We start from the raw sequence: 23,183 nt of genomic DNA on the forward strand, positions 1-23,183 counted from the left end.
TGTCATCCCAGAGTCGGAAACACTGGTGCTTGCACAGGGGATTTAAAAAAAAAATATTTTTGGCATTCCTCCACCAAAATTGCTGACTTCCTATGCTTTAAATTTAACTTATCCCAAATTATTTTAGAGCTTGCTCATTGTCTCAGTTGAATGCGCAGCCCACTCCTGTTATGAAGGGGAGATTAAGAAAGATTCTTTACTCAGACTGCCTTTGTGATTCATCTCAGGGGGAAATTAGTACTTTGATAGACGTATTATTGGAGTGTCCTTTTCATATTAGCCATAGGAATAGGTTTTAAACACAGTGGCTAGATAATCTTTCATTTTTGTCTTATCACAAGCCGGTTTTTACTCCTTTTTATCCCATCAATTCCCTAACCTTACCCTTGCTTTTGCGAGGTTTTTTCCGTTGTGTCCAGATGATGCTACTTAACGGGTGGGTTTTCGACTGCTTGAGACTTTTAGTCAAGGAGTTTTAATCAAACGGGAAGGGAAGGAAACATCAGTGTTGGGCCCAGTGTCAAGTTCCCAGTTCTCCTTCAATAATTATAACTCTCCATTTGTGTGGATAAGCATTTATTGTAAGGTAGGATGAGATTGACATGCAGTCAATATTGAAACTGGCACACAGCAATACAGGTTCAGGTTATATACTCTTGGAGGGGGTCGTTTGAAGTGTGCCTGAATTTAGGGCATGAAGACAGATTAAATTTAGTGGCTACATATCACACACACGCACAGGGGCCGTTTTGTAGAAAAATAGATGGTGGAGCTCATCCAGGGATTGTTATGCAGCTGCACCTACTATTCAATGGACAAGGAGGTGGAACTCTCAGAAGGAGGAGTTGGAACTTGGGGCTCTTTAGCTTGGAGAAACGTAGACTGCGGGGTGGCATGATAGAGGTTTACAAGATTATGCATGGGATGGAGAAAGTAGAGAAGTCCTTTTCTCCGTTTCTCACAATACAAGAACTTGTGGGCACTCAATGAAATTGCTGAGCAGTTGGGTTAGAATGTATAAAAGGAAGTACTTCTTCACCCAAAGGGTGCTTAACATGTGACATTCACTGCCACAGGAGGTGGTGGTGGCTACAAGCACAGACAGCTTCAAGAGGGGATTGGATAAACATCTGGAGCAGAGGTCCATCAATGGCTATTAGCCACAGAGTATTGTTGGAACTCTCTGTCTGGGACAAGTGATGCTCTGTATTCTTGGTGCTTGCGGGGGGGGGGGGAGCAAAGTGGAAGCCCCACCTGTGAACCTCCTGATGGCATTGGGGGTGTTTTTTGGCCACTGTGTGACACAGAGTGTTGGACTGGATGGGCCACTGGCCTGATCCAACATGGCTTCTCTTATGTTCTTATGTGACACAGAGTGTTGGACTGGATGGGCCATTGGCCTGATCCAACATGGTTTCTCTTATGAACTCTCAGAAAGGTTCAGGAGCTGTGCTTCTGTGAGCTCCCACTAAATCTGAGGCCTGCACATACACATTCACTACCAAGCATTCTACGAAACATCCTGGAAGGGGAGCAGTGACCTTGGTACCAAGTAGGTTCCCAGCTCCTAGGAGGCCAGCACTTAACTTTCATTGCCTCAGCAGACTAAGCATTCTACCCACACATTCCTCAGGCTACAACAAACAGAAACAGACAATAGCAAGAAACTTGACACCCAAATTTGAATCCCTTCTCTGCTATAGAAACTTGCTGAGTGACCTTGGGCCAGTCACACACTTTCAGTCTAACTGACCTCAGAGGGTTGTTGTGAGGATAAAATGGAGTTGAGAACAATGAATGGGACATTGGGCTCCCCAATTCTGAAATCATAGAATCATAGAGTAGGAAGGGTCCTCTGGGGTTATCTAGTCCAACCCCTGAACAATGCCGGAAACCCCCGAATACCTACCCCAAATTCACAGGATCTTCATCACTGTTAGATGACCATCCAGCCTCTGTTTAAATACCTCCAAGAAAGGAGAGCCCACCATCTCCCAAGGAAGCCTGTTTCACTGAGGAATCGCTCTAACGGTCAGGAAGTTCTTCCTAATGTTGAGCCGGAAGGAAGGAAGGAATACAATCATAGAGTTGGAAGGGACTTCCAGGGTCATCTAGTCCAACCCCCTGCACAATGCAGGAAATTCACAAACACCTCCCCCTAAATTCACAGGATCCGCATTGCTGTCAGACAGCCATATAGCCCCTGTTAAAAAACCTCCAGGGAAGGAGAGCCCACCACCTCCCGAGGAACTTTGTTCCACTGAGGAATCGCTCTAACAGTCAGGAAGTTCCTCCTAACGTTGAGCCGGAAGCTCTTCTGTTTTAATTTCAACCCATTAATTCTGGTCCTACTTTACGGGGCCACAGAAAACAATTGTGCAGAACATCTCCTGGCTGTATAGGGCTTTCCTGTTAATGAAATGCCATGGAGCATTTAGGACTCTTAACCATCAAGCTGAATAAATAAGCAATGGTTGGCCAGCTGCTGGGATGAGAGGAGCACAGTATTTTGAGGGAGAATACCCAAAAATGCAATTGGCTATCTGCAATCTGGAAGGGAAACAGGCCAAAACCATGGCGAGCCATTTGGACTCAATCCAGCTATGGTGGCCAGACAGCATTCAGGAGACCCTTGTCAAGCCAGGCCAAGGTGGTGTCCCCCACCTAAGAGAACATAAGAGAAGTCATGTTGGATCAGGCCAATGGCCCATCCAGTCCAACACTCTGTCACACAGTGGCCAAAAAACCCAAGTGCCATCAGGAGGTCCACCAGTGGGGCCTGGACACTGGAAGTCCTCACACTGTGCCCCCCCCTCAAGCACCAAGAATACAGAACATCTCTTGCCCCAGACAGAGAGTTCCAATTCTGTGGCTAATAGCCACAGATGGACCTCTGCTCCAGATATTGATCTAATCCCCTCTTGAAGCTGGCTATGCATCAAGATGCCACCATCTCCTATGGCAGTGAATTCCATGCGTTAATCACCCTTTGGGTGAAGAAGTACTTCCTTTTATTTGTTTTAACCTGACTGCTCAGCAATTTCATTGAGTGCCCACGAGTTCTTGAATTGTGAGAAAGGGAGAAAAGTACTTCTTTCTCTACCTTCTCTATCCCATGCATGATCTGGTAACCCTGTCGTGCTGATGGCCATTTAATTAGTAATAAAATCCTTAATACCCAAAATCGGGTTGGGCACTCCGGGCTCTCCTCCCTGGGGGCCGCCAATGAATGCCACTTGCGTGGAAGCGATTCGTCATGCCTTGCACGGTCTTCCTACCGCCGTGCTTTCAGCCGGTGCTAATTTTATGCTGCCCATTAATGTCGTGATGCTAATTCTTATTATCGCAGGGATCCCTCGGTGCACCTGGCGTCCCGGGGAGAGATGGTGCCAGAGGAGAGACGGTGAGCTTTTATCTCTCTACCTTGTAATCCTCTTTTCCTCCTAGCGTAAGCCAAATGCCTCGAATCAAGGCATATCGAGTAGAACGTGTCTGGGAGACTGATGCAGCCATTTGGATGGCAACGGAAACAAAGGAGGAGGGGTTAATAACCGCAGCCGGTCTGCTTTGGGGGCAGATCAACAGGCAGCCTGTACAGATTGACTGCTTTTGGATGCAGGAAAGGGAACATTCATTGCTGTTAGGGAGGCCTGCGATTGAAGAACTCACATTGCTGGTGGGGAAGGCAACACCCCCCAAAATCAGTGCTCTAGAACTCAGGTGTTCGTTTCACTCCAAGCCGAAGTTTGCCAGTTTTGAATGGAAGAAGCAGAAGCAGATGATGATAATGATGATATTGGATTTATATCCCACCCTATACTCTGGATCTCAGAGTCTCAGAGCGGTCACAATCTCCTCTACCTTCGCCTCCACAACAGACACCCTGTGAGCAGTGTTCCCTCTAAGATGAGATAGCTTAGAGGGGTTTTTAGCCTTCAACTCGCACATTTTTTGTCTTAGCTCTGAAAAAATTGACCCCAGAACATAATAATTTATGCAGCAGCTCACAACTTTAATGCCAGTAGCTCACAATTTTAGTGCCAGTAGCTCACAAAGTAGAATTTTTGCTCACAAGACTCTGCAGCTTAGAGGGAACATTGCGTGAGGTAGGTGGGACTGAGAGAGCTTGTTGCAGCAGCTACCCTTTTGGTGTCACTAGTTTGGTGTCGTGGTTAAGTGTGCGGACTCTTATCTGGAAGAACCAGGTTTGATTCCCCACTCCTCCACTTGCACCTGCTAGCATGGCCTTGGGTCAGCCATAGCTCTGGCAGAGGTTGTCCTTGAAAGGGCAGCTGCTGTGAGAGCCCTCTCCAGCCCCACCCACCTCACAGGGTGCCTGTTGTGGGGGAGGAAGGTAAAGGAGATTGTGAGCCGCTCTGAGACTCTTCAGAGTGGAGGGCGGGATATAAATCCAATATCTTCATCTACCTCACAGGGTATCTGTTGTGGGGGAGGAAGGTAAAGGAGATTGTGAGCCGCTCTGAGACTTTTCGGAGTGGAGGGCGGGATATAAATCCAATATCTTCTTTTTCAATATCTTCTTCTTCCTGTCAAGGACAATGCCTGTGAAAGCTATGGCTGACACAAGGCCATTCCAGCTTCCAGCAGGTGCAAGTGGAGGCATGGGGAATCAAACCTGGTTCTCCTAGATAAGAGTCTGCGCACTTAACCACTACACCAAACAGGCTCAGCTGGAAGCAGGTGTCAGTGGCCACACTGGAAGCCAGTTGACCTTGAGTGATGGTGAAAATTTACTGGAGAAAAAGAGACGGAGGCCTTTCCAGGCGTTTCAGTTGTGCTGCTTACACCTTGCTTGTTGGGAGAATAGGTGAAGGGCGATCCTCTCCATACGTGCAGTCTCAGTTCTGAGTCAGTTGGAGGCATCAGATTTTTTGAGAGCACACATTCATGCATGTTGAAGCTAGACGTTGATCACAACACAAAAAGGAAACCATGTACAGGAGGGGGCATGATAGAGGTTTATAAACTTACATGGAGGACTGGGAGAGTGGATAGAGAGAACCTTTTTTCTCCCTCTCCCAAAATACTAGAATTTTGAGCACTGGATTGACTTCAAAGTTTTAGTTTTAACGTTTAAAGTCTTATGCGGCCTGGGACCAACATACCTGAGGGATCGTCTCCTCCCATATATGCCCGGGAGGTCGTTACGTTCGGCCTCCCAACATCTGTTGGCCATTCCCGGCCCAAGAGATGCCCACCTTGCTTCAACTAGGGCCAGGGCTTTTTCAGTCTTGGCCCCAACCTGGTGGAATCAGCTCCCTACAGCGATCCGGGCCCTACCTGGCTTATTAGCCTTCCGTAGGGCCTATAAAACGGAGCTTTTCCGCCAGGCTTTTAGCTGAGGCTGCGGGGATCTATTCTTGATCCGGTTGGCCTCCTCTGCCGGCACTGTCACCTGTGCTATAACATGGAATAATATCTGCCATCAATTATGGGATAACATCTTATCATGACGTGAGACAGCCAGGCTGGGCAACAGGTGATGATATGGAAAATGTTCTGAGTGCTGTTGAGTTGTTTGTTTCTAAAATGCTCTTATTGTATTTTATTGTTTTATCATATGTTGTACTCCACCCTGAGCCCTACTGGGAATGGGCGGAATAAAAAATACTAAAATGAATAAATAAAAATAAACTTGAGGGCATCCAGTAATGCCAATGGGTCGTAGGTTCAGGACGAACAGAAGGAAATACTACTGTATAGGGCTCTTTTTGTAGCAGGAGCTCCTTTGCATATTAGGCCACACACTCCTGATGTAGCCAATCCTCCAAGAGCTTACAGGGCTCTTCCTACAGGGCCTACTGTAAGCTCCAGGAGGATTGGCTACATAAGGGATGTGTAGCCTAATAGGCAAAGGAGTTCCTGTTGCATGCAGTGAAACCAGTATATCATAAAACTGTCATGGAAAATCTATCTGTGGGTCTTTCAGAATCACATCTAGTCTGGTCCCAAGCTCATATGCCTCTTGGATGGGTCAGGCTATTATTTGAGCTTGGCTTGATTCTGAAGGGTCAATAACCAATTGCAAGTTCCCACAACAAATGTTTCTGTCTTCTTTTTAAAGGGAGAGCCTGGACTTCCTGGAGCAGCCGGACTCCCTGGACCTTCAGGGCCAAAGGTGAGCAGATGGCCATTCCTTTAAAGATGATCACAGTCAAGATGGATATCAGTCTTCCCAACAACCTTTGGGTTACTTTCCATAAATTCTTAAGGAAGGCTTCCAGCTTTGTGTAATAGATGTCCTTTTGGCTTGCACCACCAATGTTTAGCCCTGCCGGAAAGCTGAAGTATGTCATGTATATACTTGACATCTCCTAATTTGGACCTTCCCTCCCATATTTGTATGTAAGCGATGATTAAGTTGCAACCAATTTATGGCAACCCCAGCAAAAGACTTCCAAGGCAAGTGAGAAGCAGAGGTGGTTGGCCATTGCTTTTCTCTGCAGAGTCGGTGCTCCCCCACCTATAATTAGATAAGACTGGGCTCTGCCAATGCCAACTTCCCTCCCAAATACCACATTTAAAAATAAATCAGTAAAAATAAGCTTCTGTCCATCCATCCATCTGTCCATCCATCAGTCCATCCATCCATCCATCCATCCATCCATCCATCCATCCATCCATCCATCCATCCATCCATCCATCCATCCATCCCTCCCTCCCTCCATCCATCCATCCATCCATCCATCCATCCATCCATCCATCCATCCATCCATCCATCCATCCGTTCATCCATCTGTTCATCCATCCATCTATCCATCTATTTATTAGGCTGCCATATGCTTATAGACTTTCTAGCAATTTCCTAGAGAGGACTGATGTCATTTCCTGGTTTTCCTGGAAGTAACATCACGCCATTGTTGATGGTCACCCCCATGTCCCCACCTCTCTTGGTCTTCTGGTGGTTGATTAACAGGCTGGGCCTGGCAACTCTGTACTTTTAAGATCTAGCAGTTTGCAGTTCAAGCAAAAAAGGGAATCATGCTTTTGTTCCTCACTGGTTTGTAGAATTAGCCTTCAAGAACAGTATGGATTATTTCCACGGCAGAAGAAAAGATGCATTTTTTTTTTAAAAAAATGTCTGTTATGGAATATTAGTACAAGTTCAAAAAGGATCGATCCTCATCTGTTGTCTTTTTAATTTCTGACTAGGGAGCTGATGGTCAACCCGGACCCCCAGGGCGTCAAGGTTATGTTGGAGCACCCGTAAGTCATGGTATTCCATTTTGTGTTTGACGCTGGCTGCCTAGATTTCCATGGGTACAGCCACATCCTGTGCGCATTCAGGGTGATTTGTAAAACTAATTCATGCAGTAAGGGAATATGGGATTCTGGAAACTGAGCCGGCCATGGGAACTGAGCTGACCAGAACACAACATATATACATTACATAATGCTGACACCGTCCCCCTCACAAGGTCTTAAAAACTGCAGAATGTCTGTGTATCCCTGCAGTGCAGTCCAGTGCAGAACATCAGGGGTCCACAGCACTTCCCTTGACATTTGCTGAGCTTTTCAGGAAGTGGGTGGGGCCATTGTAGGGCAGGGCTTGTTACTGCCTGCTGTTATTCAAATTAAAGGATTTCTCAGTGCAGGATCAGGAGATCTGGTAAGGACTTGGGCTTTCTTTAGTCGATGTGTGATTACATTCTCTCGTCAGGATTTCTTTCTTCCCACAAAGTGTGAGGGGAAAAAATGGTCTTCTGTTTTGGCTCTGTCACCTGAGGCAGCCATTTTGGGTTTGACTCCGCCTCCTGTAGCAACCATTTTGGGGTGGTGCTCTCTACCTTCTCACAAAATTCCAAAAGTGCCCACCACTCTAAAAGTTTAACACCCCAGGATACGTGGGGATCTTCCAGAAGAACATTTTTTGTGCATTCTAGAGAACTTAATAGAGCCCTAAATCTAAATTTCTCTTTTATAATACTTCAGCATGTGGCTCAAGATTGTATTCAAGGTCTTGGCACATCCTTGATTAATCCAGGCTTTGTTTTTTAGGTTTTGGCATACAGACTATGAAAACTTGTAATTTCCGTTTTTGTTCTTTTTTAGGGTTTGCAGGGAGAAAGAGGAGAAAAGGGACCCCGAGGGGACAAGGTATTGATAAAATATGTCAAATGCATAACACGGCAAAAATGTGAACATAACTGTTGAATTTTTAAATTGCATGTAATCTTGAACTGGCAAATGGTGGACATCCAGTGTTCCTGACAAGTCATTTTTTCCTTGATGAGAATGCCAGACTACTGTAGGAAATCCATCTATTTGCTTGGATTTCATACAGTTGCATTTGAGTTATCATGCATTTTATATTCATAACTGCTTTGTTGTGTTGCAAAGTTTGATCACAGTCGCGCTGAATTACGGGTTACGTAGTCTTTGGACGGTATCGTCTATGAGCATGGATCATTTTAAAGTAGTGAAAAATGGTAATTTATCTATAACGTTGTGGAATGCAAAAGTTTTTTTCCTGCATGATCCCCAACAATGTGGTTCTGATTCTGGAAAGGCTGCAGCAATTTCATAACATTATTGTGCAACATGAAAATTACAAATTATAGCCAAATTCCGCCATAGGGATAGTTTGTAGGTCTCACACTCAGGAGATTTTATTCGTTGGGGAAGTTTTTAATGCCACCTCTCCAGAGTACTGCTTTATCTAATGCCCCGGGAGTAGCAATCTTCAGACTGCCATGCTGGCATGCTGTGGTTTGACAACAGAAGTGTAATTAATGGCAGATCCATGTAGGAACTTGACACATCTCTAGATGAATACCTTTAATGCCATGCTGAGATTAGGAAGACAATATAGATACAATCCCAAAATGACATGAAACATGGACTTTTGCAGAAAGACTACAGCCAGCGTTAGCCTCTGCCATGCTCCCCTTCTTCCATACAGATGGGTAGAAAGCACTTCCTTTTCATCAGGGTCATTTTGTCGAAAAATAGGTGCTGGAGCTCATTAGCATATGCCGCCCCCCCATCAGCCAAAAGCAACCCGATGCAAAAAAAGGAGAGCCCTGGGCAAGTGAGGCCTGCTTGGGCTGGCTAGAGAACCAGCCAGCCCAAGCAGGCCTAACTCACCTGGAGCTTTCCTTGCCCCTCCCCCCACAGTCAAAAGGCCAGCAAGTCACCCACCACCCAAAAGGGTGGCGTGGGCTTCTCCAGGGGTTAATGAGGGCTGCTGGGGACGTGGCAAACCTCCTGGTGGCTGGCTGGCTGCCCGCTCTCCTAATCCAGGGATTGTTATGCAGCTGCACCTACTATTCAGTGGGCAAGGGAGGTGGGGAGGAGGAAGGGGAACCCTCAGAAAGGCTCAGGAGCTGTGCTCCTCTGAGCTCCTGCTGAATTCAAGGCCTGCTTATCACTGAACTAGTTGTTAGGTGTTGTGCTTAATTCTTCCCAAATGACCTGTTTGACTAAACCTCCAATGGTGACTTGATTTTTTTTTTCTGTTCCTTTCCTCAGGGAGAACCAGGACTCGATGGTTTTCCTGGAAAGCCTGGTACAGATGGGCTACCGGTACGTGGACGGTGATTAGAAATGGTTTTCGACAATTGCCTGTGAGCTGAGGGAACAGGGCTTAGAAATGAAAATCATCTTCTCGAGTGTCATGTCACCTCTTCCCAAGGCTGTAATGCTTTGTGCTCCAGTACATAGTTTGTCCCTCCACAATCTTCCACTGCTAAGCACAATCTTTCCTACTTAGTTTGGTTTATGTAGTTGTACCTCCAGTCTTCCTCTGACACCTTCTCCTTCCAATTGTCCTCAGTTATGTCTTAGACTAGTCCCCCGTTTTTCAGACTCTTCCCCATCATGCTAGATCTCTTTTTTTCCAGAGTTGCTCCCACTTACAAAACAAAACCACTAAAAAGGGTGTCCCTTACCTGCTTCCACTATGTCCATGTTCTCTGTATAAATTTATACTCCAGGACTCTGGAGACCATAGTGGTTCTTCAGTTTCTGAACAGTGCTTCACGAACCATGAACCAATCAAAATTAATAATGAAAGTCCTCTGGTTCATGCCCATCCCGAGTTGTATTATTTGATTTGGATTTTCTTTTGTTGTTGTTGTCGTTTCCAGACACAGCGGTCTAGTTTTTGTGGGGGTTCCCAATCAGCTTTCAGGTTTTATTCTCCCGTATCCCCAAAGGAGAAATGACAGGCGCAAAAGTAATTCAATCTCTGTTGAAGGTTATGGAGAAAACTCTGCTGTGGGCTTCCTAATGGGCTACTTTGAAATGACATGGATGTGAACATTCAAGTCTCTTAGACGTTGTCTTGTCTGATTAGGAGAGGGGTCCCCAGCACGATGGCTGGGGTTGCCATAGGACCTGCCAAGTGTCTTTAGAAAGTGGACATTTGACTAGCAAATTTGGTCTGCAGAGATTTAATTGGTCATAGAGATTTTTTTTTCAAAAGCCGCTTTGTTAGCAGCTGTCTTCACAGCACAAGGTCCATGTGACTGAAAGTAAGCTGCGGCAGCTATTTTGTGGCTTCCCCTGCCTCTTGAGGCTACCGTTCATGGCAGCCATTTTGCGGCCATGACTGCCACACTCTGTCAGCATTTCAAAGGTTCCTGCAGGCTCAAAAAGGTTGGGGATCCTTGAGTTAGTTGCAATCTTATATTTTTTTATCTTAAATTTGTTAATGCTTCTGACTATCTGGCGTCTTTATCTTCTGGTTGTTTTAGTTGCTCAACCAATAATTGTGTGTGTGTGTTCCATGCAAAAGCTGTAGTGTGTAGTATACATGTCTTAAATTAATCCATTATTGGCAACGGATGAATCTGATTTCAGGGCATCAAAGGGAGCCCAGGACAACCTGGAACCATGGGAACCCCAGGACAAAAGGTAAGTGTTATGTATTGCATCTCACTGGGTTCCTGTTGCCTGAGCTTGAGACAGGCACCCCTTGCAAATCAGGATCCTGAAGCCTGGAAGAACTGGCCAATCAGGATGCTAGGCATGTAACAACTTTAGTCACCGGGGCTTGTAGCCACTGATAGACCTCTCCTCCCTGAATCCGTCTAATCCCTTTTTAATTGCTTGTGGGCATCACTATATCCTATGGCGGCTAATCCTCCCCCCCCATTTTAATAACTTGTTGCGTAAAGAGGAAAATCTTTTTGGGGGTGGGGGTGGGGGAAGGGCTGTGGCTCAGTGGCAGAGCCTCCACTTGGCATGCAGAAGTTCTGAAGTTCCATCCCCAGCATCTCCAGCTAAAAGGATCAGGGAGGAAATGATGCAAAAGACCATGGAGAACTGTTGCCAGTCTGAGTAGGCAATACTGACTTGGATGGACCAGAGATCTGCTTTAGTATAAGGCAGTTTTATGTATATGTTCTGATGTTAGAACAGAAGAAATTTGAAATGTGTCTGAAACTGTGTAGTCATAAATTGTTCTTCTCTTTCTTGTTTAGGGTGAAATAGGACCTCCTGGAAAGCCAGGCTCAGCAGTAAGAACATGGGGATTATATTGTGTGGGAGGGGAAGTGGTATGATATAGCCCAGGGATGGCCAAACTTGCTTAATGTAAGAGCCACATAGAATAAACATCAAATGTTTGAGAGCTGCAAGACATGATTGTCTGATGTTTGGGAGCCTCAAGACTTGGAGGGAGGGAGAGGGGTATAGAAAGCAATTTTAACTTTAAATACATTCTCCAAGCCACCGGCTGGCTTGGATTGGAGAAGTGACTTAAAGAGAGAAATGCCTTTTTCCGAGTCAACTGATGGGGCAGTGGGGATTTCAGGAGCCACACGATGTGTGTGAAAGAGCCCCATGTGGCTCCCAAGCCGCGGTTTGGCCACCCCTGATATAGCCCAATCTCATCAGACCTCAGAAGCTCTGCAGAGTCCTTGGATGGGAGACCACCAAGGAAAGTTCTGCAGAGGAAAGCAATAGCAAGCCAACGTAGCCTCTCATTTGCCTTGAGAGTCCCTTGCTGGGATCACCATAAATCAGTTGTGACTGGATGACAGACACGTATGAAATGTACACCCTCTTGCTGGGGTTGCATAAGGGGCAGTCACTAAGGAAGTCTCTGCAGAGGAAAGCAACGGCCGGCCACTTCTGATTCTCTCTTGCCTTAAAGCCCCTCGCTGGAGTCACCATAAGTCTTGGATGGAAGACCACCAAGGAAGACTCTGCAGAGGAAGGCTATGTCAAACCACCTTTGCTTCTCACTTGCCTTGAAGGCCCCTTTTGAGTGGCTCCATACGTCAGTTGTGACTTTACGGCTCATGTGTAACTACGTACGTTCGAGCCAAGGATGGAAAATGAGGCTTTCTGCGTTTGAGAGTGTGCTCAAAATTTCATCCTAAATTGCTGAAATTTGAAACAAAAATGATCCTTATAAAAATCGGGGCTCCGGAAAATGGGGGACCCATCGATGATGTTTGAAAAGGATTGCTAACAGTTGGGTGGGTCTTAAGGTCTTTACTTACGGGAAGTTTATTTATGGGAAGCTGCCATGGATATTCTGTGGCTTCCCTGTGGCCAGATATCGAGACCATTTTGAGAATCATTAACCATTCTTATATGGGAACGTGCAGGTTTATTTTAGCCTTCTCTGTTACATGCATATTATTTTTGTTTCAGGTACAGATTGAAGGCTTGAAAGGAGAACAGGTACGCACCTTGTCCTGGCGATACAATAAGAATGCATATGCCTAATTTTCAAGAGCGCCCGCTCTACCTTACCTATCAAAGTCAATCCTAAAGTCAACAAATCCTGCAAGAGGCAGGGTGTTTTGGAGCCATCCCACACCAAATAAACTTTCTTCAGAGACCAGAGAGAGGCTGGCAAGTTGTTTATTCGCCCCTGTAATAGCTTTTATTCAAGGGTTATAGTCCTGTAACCCATTTGCCTCTGGCGAGTTTGTGAGAATTCCAAAACAAAATTGCTTTGTCTGTTTTCATTACGCCGGGAGTAGCAGGGCAGGGGGAGAAGAGAGAAGGCGAGGAAGATATGCTGCGGAGCTATCGCACCACAGTTTCATTTATCTGCCATACGGCTTCATTTGTTTCTCATTTTAGAGCTTAAAAACACACACACACACACACACCCTACACTGTTTGCAAGTCCTTTCAGAGCATGGAGATGCTCTAACGGCTATTGTATTAGATGCAGTCCTTTGCAAGCTTACTTGGAAGTAATCAGGACTTGTTTTTGATTGAACATGTATTGCATCGAGGTGAATGATGGGTAACAGCCTTGACAAGTGAGATCTTTCTCCTTGTAAGGGGACTCAAACAGAGGTCAGAGTGTTATGCTAACGCGGGGGTCCCCAACAGGATCTCCACAGGTGCCACAGTGCCCACCCACTGACATTTTTCTTGGCGAAGAGTGTTTTTAAAAGATGGGTAGGACCAGGTGGGGATTGAGTCCCCAGTTGAAGGTGGGGGGGTCCCCTGGTTTGGACCCCCTCCCAGACTTCAGGGCTATCAGCAAATGTGGAGAAATGGCTGCTAGACCCAGCTCACAATCAAGGAATTACCCCCCCAAAACAGGCAACCCCCACCAAAACAGAAATAACACAACATGCCTACGTCACCTCGAAGTGCTATAGTGCTAATGAGGGTCTGTTGCCATCATTAGAGAGTGATAGCTTGAAAGTGTCGGGTTGTGCTAGTTAGTCGGGTTGTGCTAGTTAGCCATGGGGAGGTGTTCACCAGTCAGGGACTTGTGGGGGCTGAAGAAACATACAGGGGTTTGCAATCACCATTCCTTCGTGGTGAAGTAGAATTTAATTGATATACACGATTCAATATATGTAGGAATGGTGTAGAATTTAATTGATATACATAGGAGTTTGTGAGGTAGTCTTGAAGTGGCTTACCACGTTTCTCCAAAGTGGGGGATAGTGGGTGGCTGCTGCTGCTGTTATTGGATTTATATCCCGCCCTCCACTCAGAGTCTCAGAGTGGTTCACAATCTCTTTTATCTTCCTCCCCCACAACAGACACCCTGTGAGGTAGGTGGGGCTGAGAGAGCGCTCCCAGCAGCTGCCCTTTCAAGGACAACCTCTGCCAGAGCTATGGCTGACCCAAGGCCATTCCAGCAGCTGCAAGTGGAGGAATGGGGAATCAAACCCGGTTCTCCCAGTCTTACAGTGCTCTTTTTTCTAGCAGGAGCTCCTTTGCATATTAGGCCACACACCCCTGATGTAGCCAATCCACCTGTAGCTTACAGTAGGCCCTGTAATAAGAGCCCTGTAAGCTCTTGGAGGATTGGCTACATCAGGCGGCGTGGCCTAATATGCAGAGGAGCTCCTGCTAGAAAAAGAGCCCTGCGAGTCCCAGATAAGAGTCCGCACACTTAACCACTATACCAAACTGACTCTCAGCAGTTCAGTAAAGAAGACTGGAAGTGAGGCATCTCATCTTCTCAGTTCCATACAGGTCTGCAGAATTACAGCTGAAAGAATGTTAAAGTTGTGTTTTGATTACAGGGAGCTCCTGGTCCACGAGGATCCCCAGGCCTTCCCGGATCCCCAGGCCTTCCCGGATCCCCAGGTACCCCAGTAAGTACTTTGCTTCCTAAATGTGCTTCTTTCTTTGTTATGTTGCCTTAAGTTGACCAACTGCTGAGGGACTACACAAAAGCTTCGGTTGCCTTACGTCTAGTTCTTAAGCCAGAATGCTTGCCCTTGGACATGATTCTTGACTGCATCCCTGGGTTCAAAGCCTAACAAGGTGGCTATCCCTTATTAGGCCAAATGCTTCTTGGTTGCAAAATGAGGTCCTGCCTTTGGGTGTGAAGGATTCTGGGTTCAGATCCCAGGCAAGCCCATACAGGAGGCATAAAGAGTGAAGACACCTTGAAATCTGTGGAACTGATTCGCACACAATCTATAAAGATGTTAACTAGATGGTGCTTATCACCTGTTATTTTAAACAGAATTGATCTGACATACTCTCCGTTATGTTATAAAAAGTGTGGACAGACAGCAAATTTTATGCACTGCTGGTGGACATGCCCAGAAATTCAAACTTATTGGCGAAATATAGTTGGGGAAATAAAAGAAATATTAACTATTAATGTACCTTTTACAAAATAGGCAATTTTATTGGACCATTGGGAAACAACAGATGAAAATAAGATTAAGAAGGACATTAGTTTAATACTAATTAGTATTGCCAAATCATTAATAGCAAAAAAGTGGAAAGATAATAAGATACCAGCATTGCGAATGTGGATAGATAGGATTTGGGATTATTGTATATATACAAAAATGGCTTTTGTAACATCCAATTGTTCTCCTGAAATGTATGGGGAAAAAAAGTTATAACACCTTGGCATGCTGTAGTTAATTATTTGTTACAAAATGAATATTTCCCAATGAATCCTTTATATGAAAACTTGATTTATTTTCGAGAAGTAGAAGATATAAATGTAAGGCTTGCATGTTCTACTCTAAAGCTGAGAGTACTAATTATGCTTTATTTGGTTTTGTATTGTATAATTGAAAAATTTAATAAAAAATTGAATTGGAAAAAAAAAAAAAACAACCTCTGTGGAACTGCTGTTCATTGGGACAGCATAGGCTTAGATCAATGGTTCCTGGTTTGGTCCCTGGCTACATGGTCCAGGGTTGCAATGAAAGCTGAGACAACCATAGTGGGTTTCTCCATCAAGCTGTGATGCAGAAGGAAGCAAGAGAGAGGGAGAAGGAAGCAGATGACAGCCAGTTGCTTGGGGGCCTGAGAGGAGCCCTCTGGGGGCCTGATTCGGCCCCCGGACTGCATGTTTGACACCCCTGGTCTAGTGGGCCTCATGCAGGTTCCTATGTAGCTCACCAGTGCCTCAAGACACCTTGAATTTTAGGATGATGCCATGAATTAGTGGATGAGCACATGCCACCTGACTCTGGATGTTTAAGACTCAGTAGCAGAGCTATGACCTGAATAGCACTAGCTAACCTGATCTTATCAGACTTTGGAGGCTAAGCAAGGTCAGCCTTGGTTAGTATTTGGATGGTAGACCACCAAGAAATACCAGGGTCATGACACAGAGGCGGACCAATAGCAGACCACCTCTGAATGTCTCTTCCCTTGTAAACCTCATGGGGTAGCTGTAAGTCAGAAACAAAAACAGACCCCAAAAAGGTGACTTCGTTTCCTCCACTGTGTGGTTTGAGTTGAGTTTCCATCTTTTGACCTTTGCTTCCCCCCTTTGCTTGTAAGAAATTAAACTGAAAGTCTGTCTTTAAACCCAGATCTGTTTCCTTTCACCAGATTTTCCCTAGTGCAGTTAACATATTGTTTTCAGCGTAGTTTGAATTCAGTGGCATGTGCGTGGCAGACATCCAAACTAGCATAAAAACGACAAAATGGCTGATCAACAGCAGAGGAGAAACAAAAGACTCATTGACCATGATATCGAAATTTAAACAGGCCCAAATGGATGAGAATGGATGAATCTAAAAGAGGGTAATGAAGCTGGTCATGATGCAGAAGGCAAGTCCTATGAAGAGAGGTTGAAGAAACTGGAATGCTTATCCTGGGAAAGAAAAGACAGAGGGAGGGTATGATCGTGGTCTTCAAATACTTGTAAACCAGTCATGTAGAAGGAGACAAGGACTTGTTCTCTGCTGTTCCAGAGGGTAAGACTAAATCTTAGGGACTTCAGAAGGAGACATTTCAGTTAAACATTAGAAACTTCATAAAGGTAAGAGCAGTTCAATAATGCTGCCAATTATGTGGGCAAGAATGAATCTCCCTCACCTGTATCAGGTGGATACTCTGGAAAGTTTTTGTTGGTCCTTGAGGTGCTACTGGAGTCAAATGTCATCACTGGAAAATGTTCTCCATCCCTTGTGATCAGGACCTAGGGCTGCCAAGATCCCAGTTCGGGGGGCGACTACTCTAGGCATTTCCGGGAAAACTCTATGGTTTTCCCGGACGCTCTAGCCATTTTGGGGGGAAAACTCTATGGTGCAATAGGTACCATAGAGCAGGGGTGGCCAGCAGTAGCTCTCCAGATGGTTTTTTGCCAGCATGGCCAATGGCTGTGGCTGATGGGAGTTGTAGGCAAAAAACGTCTGGAGAGTTACCGTTAGCCACCCCTGCCATAGAGGTTTTCCCTCCCAATTGGCTAGAGCATCTGGGAAAACAATAGAATTTCCCCAGAAACGCATAGAGTGGTCACCGTGCAGCATCACCGGCACGATGACATCACTTCTGGGTGACATCATCGCACTGTGCATGCAAAGCACGTGCAAGGAGAGTCCCCTGCCAGAGACTGCGAGGGACTTGGCAACCCTATCACGACAGCCATTGGTTTGGAGTAGGGATGGGCACAAAGTGAATCACAAATTGAAATTTGGCACGAACTGGACCTGATTCGTGATTTGTGAACCTCAGTTTGTGCTATTCTACCTCCCCCCCTCAACTTCTCATGAACCTCTCAGGTGACTTTAGGAGGCTCATGTGGTTCTGCTGCTGGCAGCGGAGCTTGGAGAAGGCATTTAAAGGCAAGCCCCACAGCACCATGAACTTCGAACCTCAAACCAGTTCGTTAAATGGAAAGGTTCATGAAGGTTTGTGGTTCGTGAACCATGAACCTTCCTGAATCTTCATTTTCCCAGTCTGTGCCCGCCTCTTCCAACACATAAAATAATCATAAAATGATTGTCATGGCCGTATCAGCTCATCCGTTTTCTCTGTGTACTCAGACGCACTGACGTCTGCCTCCTGGCACAGAGAAAAACAGACTGAAAGAAATAACATGATCCAGGATAGCAGGCCATGCGGAGATCTCGAAACTGATTCTGTGTCCAACTGAGCCGCCATCTATAACTTGCCCGTACCTTTCTTATAGTTTTATTGTACTGTTTTATACTGTTCTGATTTTAATTGTAAGTTTTAATTGTTGTTTTATGATGCTGTTGTCCGCCCTGAGCCCATTTCCGGGAAAGGGTGAGATGTAAATAAATAAATAAAATAAAGTGTAGCACATCTGAACTCCAGTCAAAAGCACCACCGACTAAAATGCGTGGCATTATGACAGGAAGTGTCTGTTTTTGCTTGCTTGGATTTCTGAAAATGTTCTCTTGTTTCCAGGGCTCCCCAGGGCCAGAAGGCAAGCCAGGACCAGTTGGTCTCCAAGGTCAAAGGGTGGGCAACTTCTTTTACTTTAGCATGCCTCAACTGGTTCACAGGACAGTGGAATGGTTTGTTTGGCACTTTTTACACTCGCTGTTTCTCAACCTTTTCTTCCTACTTCGTTCTCCGCAAATGTTCATGCCCAGACTTCTTCTTGGGGCTTTGGAATGTGCTAGCCAAAAGAGAGAGAATGTGATTGGACATGTAGCTGGGAGTGGGGATGTTCAAACCTGAAAGTTACCAGTTCCTATATAGCTTCTATACTGTTCAAGAACACCTTAGTGCCTCTCTAAAGAAACCAAATTTTAACAATTTCTTTCACTAGCATGCAGTTTACTATTTTTATGGCCATCGGCTTTAATCTGCCTGTTATATTAATAGTTTAAAATATGTTCCTTTATGCAGGGCCAGCCCTAGGAGAGATGGCACCCTAGGCAGACTCACCAGCCCGCTGCTTCCCTCTGCAGCAGCGGTGCCCCACTGCCCGCATGGCGAGCAGCACTGCCCTGAGCCCCTGGGCGCTCTGGGCACACACACTCCGGGCCACCTTCCCCTTCTTTCTTATCTGTGACGCCGCTTCGGAGTGCCGCACTCTGTCCCCCGCATGCTCAGTGGAGTGCCACTAGCCTCATCCTTACCTGATTTGAGACAGGCATTGCAGTAGACCATTCTCTCTCAAGAGAGCGCAAGACAAGACTTCGCTCCCCCTCCCTTCCAGAACCGGAAGGGAGGTGCAAGCGAAGCTTCGTCCTGCTCTCTATTAAGTGAATGCTTTATTGCAATGCCCATGTCGAAGCAGTTAAGGATGAGGCTGGCGTCGCTCCTCTGTGTGCGGGGGGGGGGGGGGGGGACAGAACATGGCCTGCCAACCACCCTGTCCCCTCCAGTGCACTCAGAGGAGCGAGGCTAGTCTTGTCCTTACCCGCTTTGATGCAGATGTCGCAGTGGAGCGTTCTCTTAATAGAGCACAAGATGACGCTTCGCTCCCACCTCCCTACTGGTTCCTGAAGGGAGGGGAAGCGAAGCCTCATCCTGTGCTCTCTTAAGAGGGAACATGATACTGAGATGCCCATGTCGAAGCGGGTAAGGATGAGGTTGGCGTCAGTCCTCTGAGTGTGCCCTTGGGCCAAGGGGGCGCAGAAGGTCGCCTGCCTGCCGCTGCTGTCAAGAGCCAGTGAGCCGGTGGACAAATGGCGTCGGGGAGGAATTAGGCCTGAGGTACCGGGGGGGGGGGGCGAAAGCCCAATTTGGCACCCCCCCTCCCGCACCCTATTTATTTTTATTTATTTATTTACCTTAAATTTCTATCCCGCCCTCTCTTCAAGATGATGATGATGATATTGGATTTATATCCCCCCCTCCACTCCGAAGAGTCTCAGAGCGGCTCACAATCTCCTTTCCTTTCCTCCCCCACAACAGACACCCTGTGAGGTGGGTGGGGCTGGAGAGGGCTCTCACAGCAGCTGCCCTTTCAAGGACAACCTCTGCCAGAGCTATGGCTGACCCAAGGCCATGCTAGCAGGTGCAAGTGGGAGAGTGGGGAATCAAACCTGGTTCTCCCAGATAAGAATCCATGCACTTAACCACTACACCAAACTGGCACTCTGCAAGTGGACTCAGGGTGGCTAACAGACAATTTAGATATTTGCATTTACAATTTAAAAACCAATAAAATACAATTACAATTCAAACATTCTAAAAAAACACATTCTATGGTGCTGTCTTTAATATAGGCGGATTCTTTTCCTGATAGTGATCATATAGTAATTGTAGCTCTTTATAGATGTGGGTGGCAGTCTTCTCCCGGATCAGATGTTAAATGCCTGTTGGAACAGCTCTGTCTTGCGGGCCCTGGGGAAGGTAGGAAGATCCTGCAGGGCCCTTATAGCCTCCGGGAGGGCATTCCACATTCCTGGTGCTGCCACCGAGAAGGCCCAAGCCCTTGCGGAGCATTACCTGGCCTCCTTTGGTTCAGGGATGGACAGTAGATTTTGTGTCCCTGGATGCAGTGCTAGCTGGGGAACATGCAAAGAAAGGCAGTCTCGTAGATAGGCAGGCCCCCGACCATAAAGGGCTTTAAAGGTCAATACCAACACCTTGAAACGGACTCAGAACACAATAGATAGCAAGTGCAGCTCTTTCAGCACTGTCTGAATGTGCTCCCAACGAGGGAGCCCCATTAACAGCCGCGCCGCAGCGTTCTGCACTAGCTGTAGTTTCGGAGTCAGAGTCAAGGGTAGCCCCATGTAGAGAGCATTACAGTGATCTATTCTCGAGGTGACCGTGGCGTGGATCACCATTGCTAAGTCGGCATGCTCCAGGAAGGGGGCTGCCGTACCCGCCGAAGATGGAAAAAGGCGGAGCTGGTAGTGGCTGCTACCTGGGCCTCCATTGTGAGAGAGGACTCCAGGAGTACTCCTAAGCTCTTGACCTTAGGGGCTGGTATTAATGACACCTCGTCAAGAGCCAGTAAAGGGACCTCTCTTCCTGGACCTCTCCGACTCAGATAGAGAACTTCAATCTTCACCGGATTCAGCTTCAACTGACTCAGCCTGAGCCAGACTTGAAGAGCCAGGTCTAGATTTTCCGGGGTACAACTGGACTGGCCACCCATCAATAGATAGAGCTGGGTGTCATCTGCATATTGGTGACATCCCAGCCCATACCTCCTGACAATCTGGGCAAGGGGGTGCATGTAGATGTTAAATAACATCGGGGACAGAACCACACCCTGTGGCCCACCACATATAAGCGGGTGCCTTTGGGATGATTCCTCCCCTATCACCACCCTTTGTCCCCGACCTTGGAGAAAAGAGACCAACCACTGCAAGGCAGACCCCTGAATCCCCACGTCGGCGAGGCAGCTAGACAGTAGCTGATGGTCAACCGTATCGAATGCGACTGGCAGATCTAATAGTACCAGCACAGCTAAGTCGCCCCGATCCAGATGTCGTATGAGGTCATCTGTGAGGGTGACTAGAACCGTCTCCATCCCGTGACCTGATCGAAAGCCCAACTGGAACAGTTCCAGTGCAGAAGTGTCCTCCAGGAATCCCTGTAGCTGAATCGCCACCGCCTGCTCTATAACCTTACCCAGAAAGGGAAGGTTCGACACCGGCCGATAATTCGTCAATATGGCTGGGTCTGCAGATGGTTTTTTCAAGAGGGGACGGACCACAGCCTCTTTAAGAGGTGTGGGAAAGATCTGTTGACAATAGCCTGCAGGGTCTCACATAGCGATGTCTGGCTAGCTTTTGTAAGCTAATTTGCCTAGAGGGCGAGATGGTCGTGCCTTTATGGTAATTTATTTTTAAAAGCAATTATTGGTCACAATTGAACATCTTCTTTTCCCCTGTCCAGAGTTATGATTGCACTGCCATTGTTTATTTTATCCCTCCCAGCACCCTGGGTGGCCTTTATTCGTCAGGTAGACACCAAAGGTTTTTTTTGTTTTTTTAAACCAAAACAGATAACATCACCTGATTAACTTTTAATTAGGCCTGCAGTTACAATTACTGCAAATTGCCTTTGACTTGTGCTGGAACCTCTATTTTATGGGCGATTGCTGAGCGACATTTCTCTTTCACGACGAAATTTGCATTGTAGAACGACATCACAAATCTATATTCGTTAAAAAAAACAACAACCAGAGTAGATACTTGGGCTGAAGCCTTAACAGCGTGTCCGTGTGAGTAAGGGCCACTTAATAAAATGGAACTTGCTGTACAGTAGATGGTTAAAAACAAAGAGATTCAGAGCAGGTCTGAATAAATTGATTCTTTTCTAAGGCTAAATAAATAAGAGAGAAAAAACAGAGGTCCGGCAGTGGCTATTAGCCACAGGGTATTGATGAAATTCTCTGGGCAGTGGTGTTCAGTATTCATTGTGCTGGGGGGCGGGGGGCAACAGTGGGAGGTTCTTCTAGTGTCCTGGCTGCACTGATGGACCTCCTGATGGCACCTGTTTTTTTTTTGGCCACTGCGTGACACAGAGTGTTGGACTGGATGGGCCATTGGCCTAATCCAACATGGCTTCTCTTATGTTCTTATGGAACTCTCTGTCTGGGGCAGTGATGCTCTGTGATGGGGCAGTGATGCTTGGGGAGGCACAGAGGGAGGGCTTCTAGTGTTCTGGCCTCACTGATGGACCTCCTGATGGCACCTGGGTTTTTTGGCCACTGCGTGACACAGTGTGTTGGACTGGATGGGCCATTGGCCTGATCCAACATGACTTCTCTTACGTTCCTAAGGGCTTATGTTATATAACTTAGGCCGTTTAATGAGTTTTTTTTTTAAATTAGACGAGCACTAGTTGACCCTGAGCTTCTTGGAACCACGCTCAACTTCCCATTCTAGCATTCTAAACGCGGAGCCCAAACCTACGGGGAAATCTCACACAAGAGGGGAAAAGCAAACCAGGAAGAAAATTGTAGTCTGCTTGCTTTATCGTACCCTGGGGATCTTTTGAAGAAGAAGCAGATAAGTGTTTCCGAAATGGTTTGTTCTTTCTCCCTCTTCCCCCACTTCACTTCAAATTGCTTCTGATCTGAGAATTAAGAACGAGGGTTTTGCCGAGAACAAGAACATCAGATAAACAGAAGGCTACGGCTGGATCTTATTTAGTACAAGCAAATAAGTGCTTGTGGAAACAAACTTCTGACCTCTCCTTCTGCTGCTGCCCGCTGTCAAAGGTTGCAAACTCTGGGTTGGGAGATTCCTGGATATTTGGGGGTGAAGTCTGGGGGGCGCAGAGTCTGAGGAGAGGAGGGAATTCAGCAGGGTGCAAAGCCATAGAGCTGACCCTTCAAAGCAGCCATTTTTCCTCCAGGGGAGTTGATCTGTTGCCTGGAAATCAGTTGTCATTCCAGGAGTTCTCCAGGCCCCACCTGGAGGTTGGCAACACCAGCTGTGATGCTCCAATTGTTCTTTCAGTTGGCCTCTTGTAAAAGCTGGGCTGGGAGATAAGAGGGAAATTTTCTGCTATAATAGCTGGAGATCTCTAGACGCTATCTGGAGATTGGCAACCCTATTCAGCTCCCTTCTTCCTAA

General features: G+C 46.4%; 1 protein-coding gene across 1 annotated transcript in view; it reads left to right on the forward strand.

The window, feature by feature from the left end:
- LOC132574858 (collagen alpha-1(XXII) chain-like) overlaps positions 1–23,183 on the forward strand; it is a 268,798-nt gene that overhangs the window by 113,296 nt on the left and 132,319 nt on the right. Inside the window, 7 exon segments of the mRNA XM_060243090.1 lie at positions 3,350–3,403; positions 6,086–6,139; positions 7,174–7,227; positions 8,074–8,118; positions 9,493–9,546; positions 10,825–10,878; positions 12,628–12,657. Of these exon segments, the coding sequence (XP_060099073.1) occupies positions 3,350–3,403; positions 6,086–6,139; positions 7,174–7,227; positions 8,074–8,118; positions 9,493–9,546; positions 10,825–10,878; positions 12,628–12,657 (345 nt within the window).

The sequence above is a fragment of the Heteronotia binoei genome, chromosome 7, assembly GCF_032191835.1.
Source record: "Heteronotia binoei isolate CCM8104 ecotype False Entrance Well chromosome 7, APGP_CSIRO_Hbin_v1, whole genome shotgun sequence".
Classification (NCBI taxonomy): Eukaryota; Metazoa; Chordata; class Lepidosauria; order Squamata; family Gekkonidae; genus Heteronotia; species Heteronotia binoei.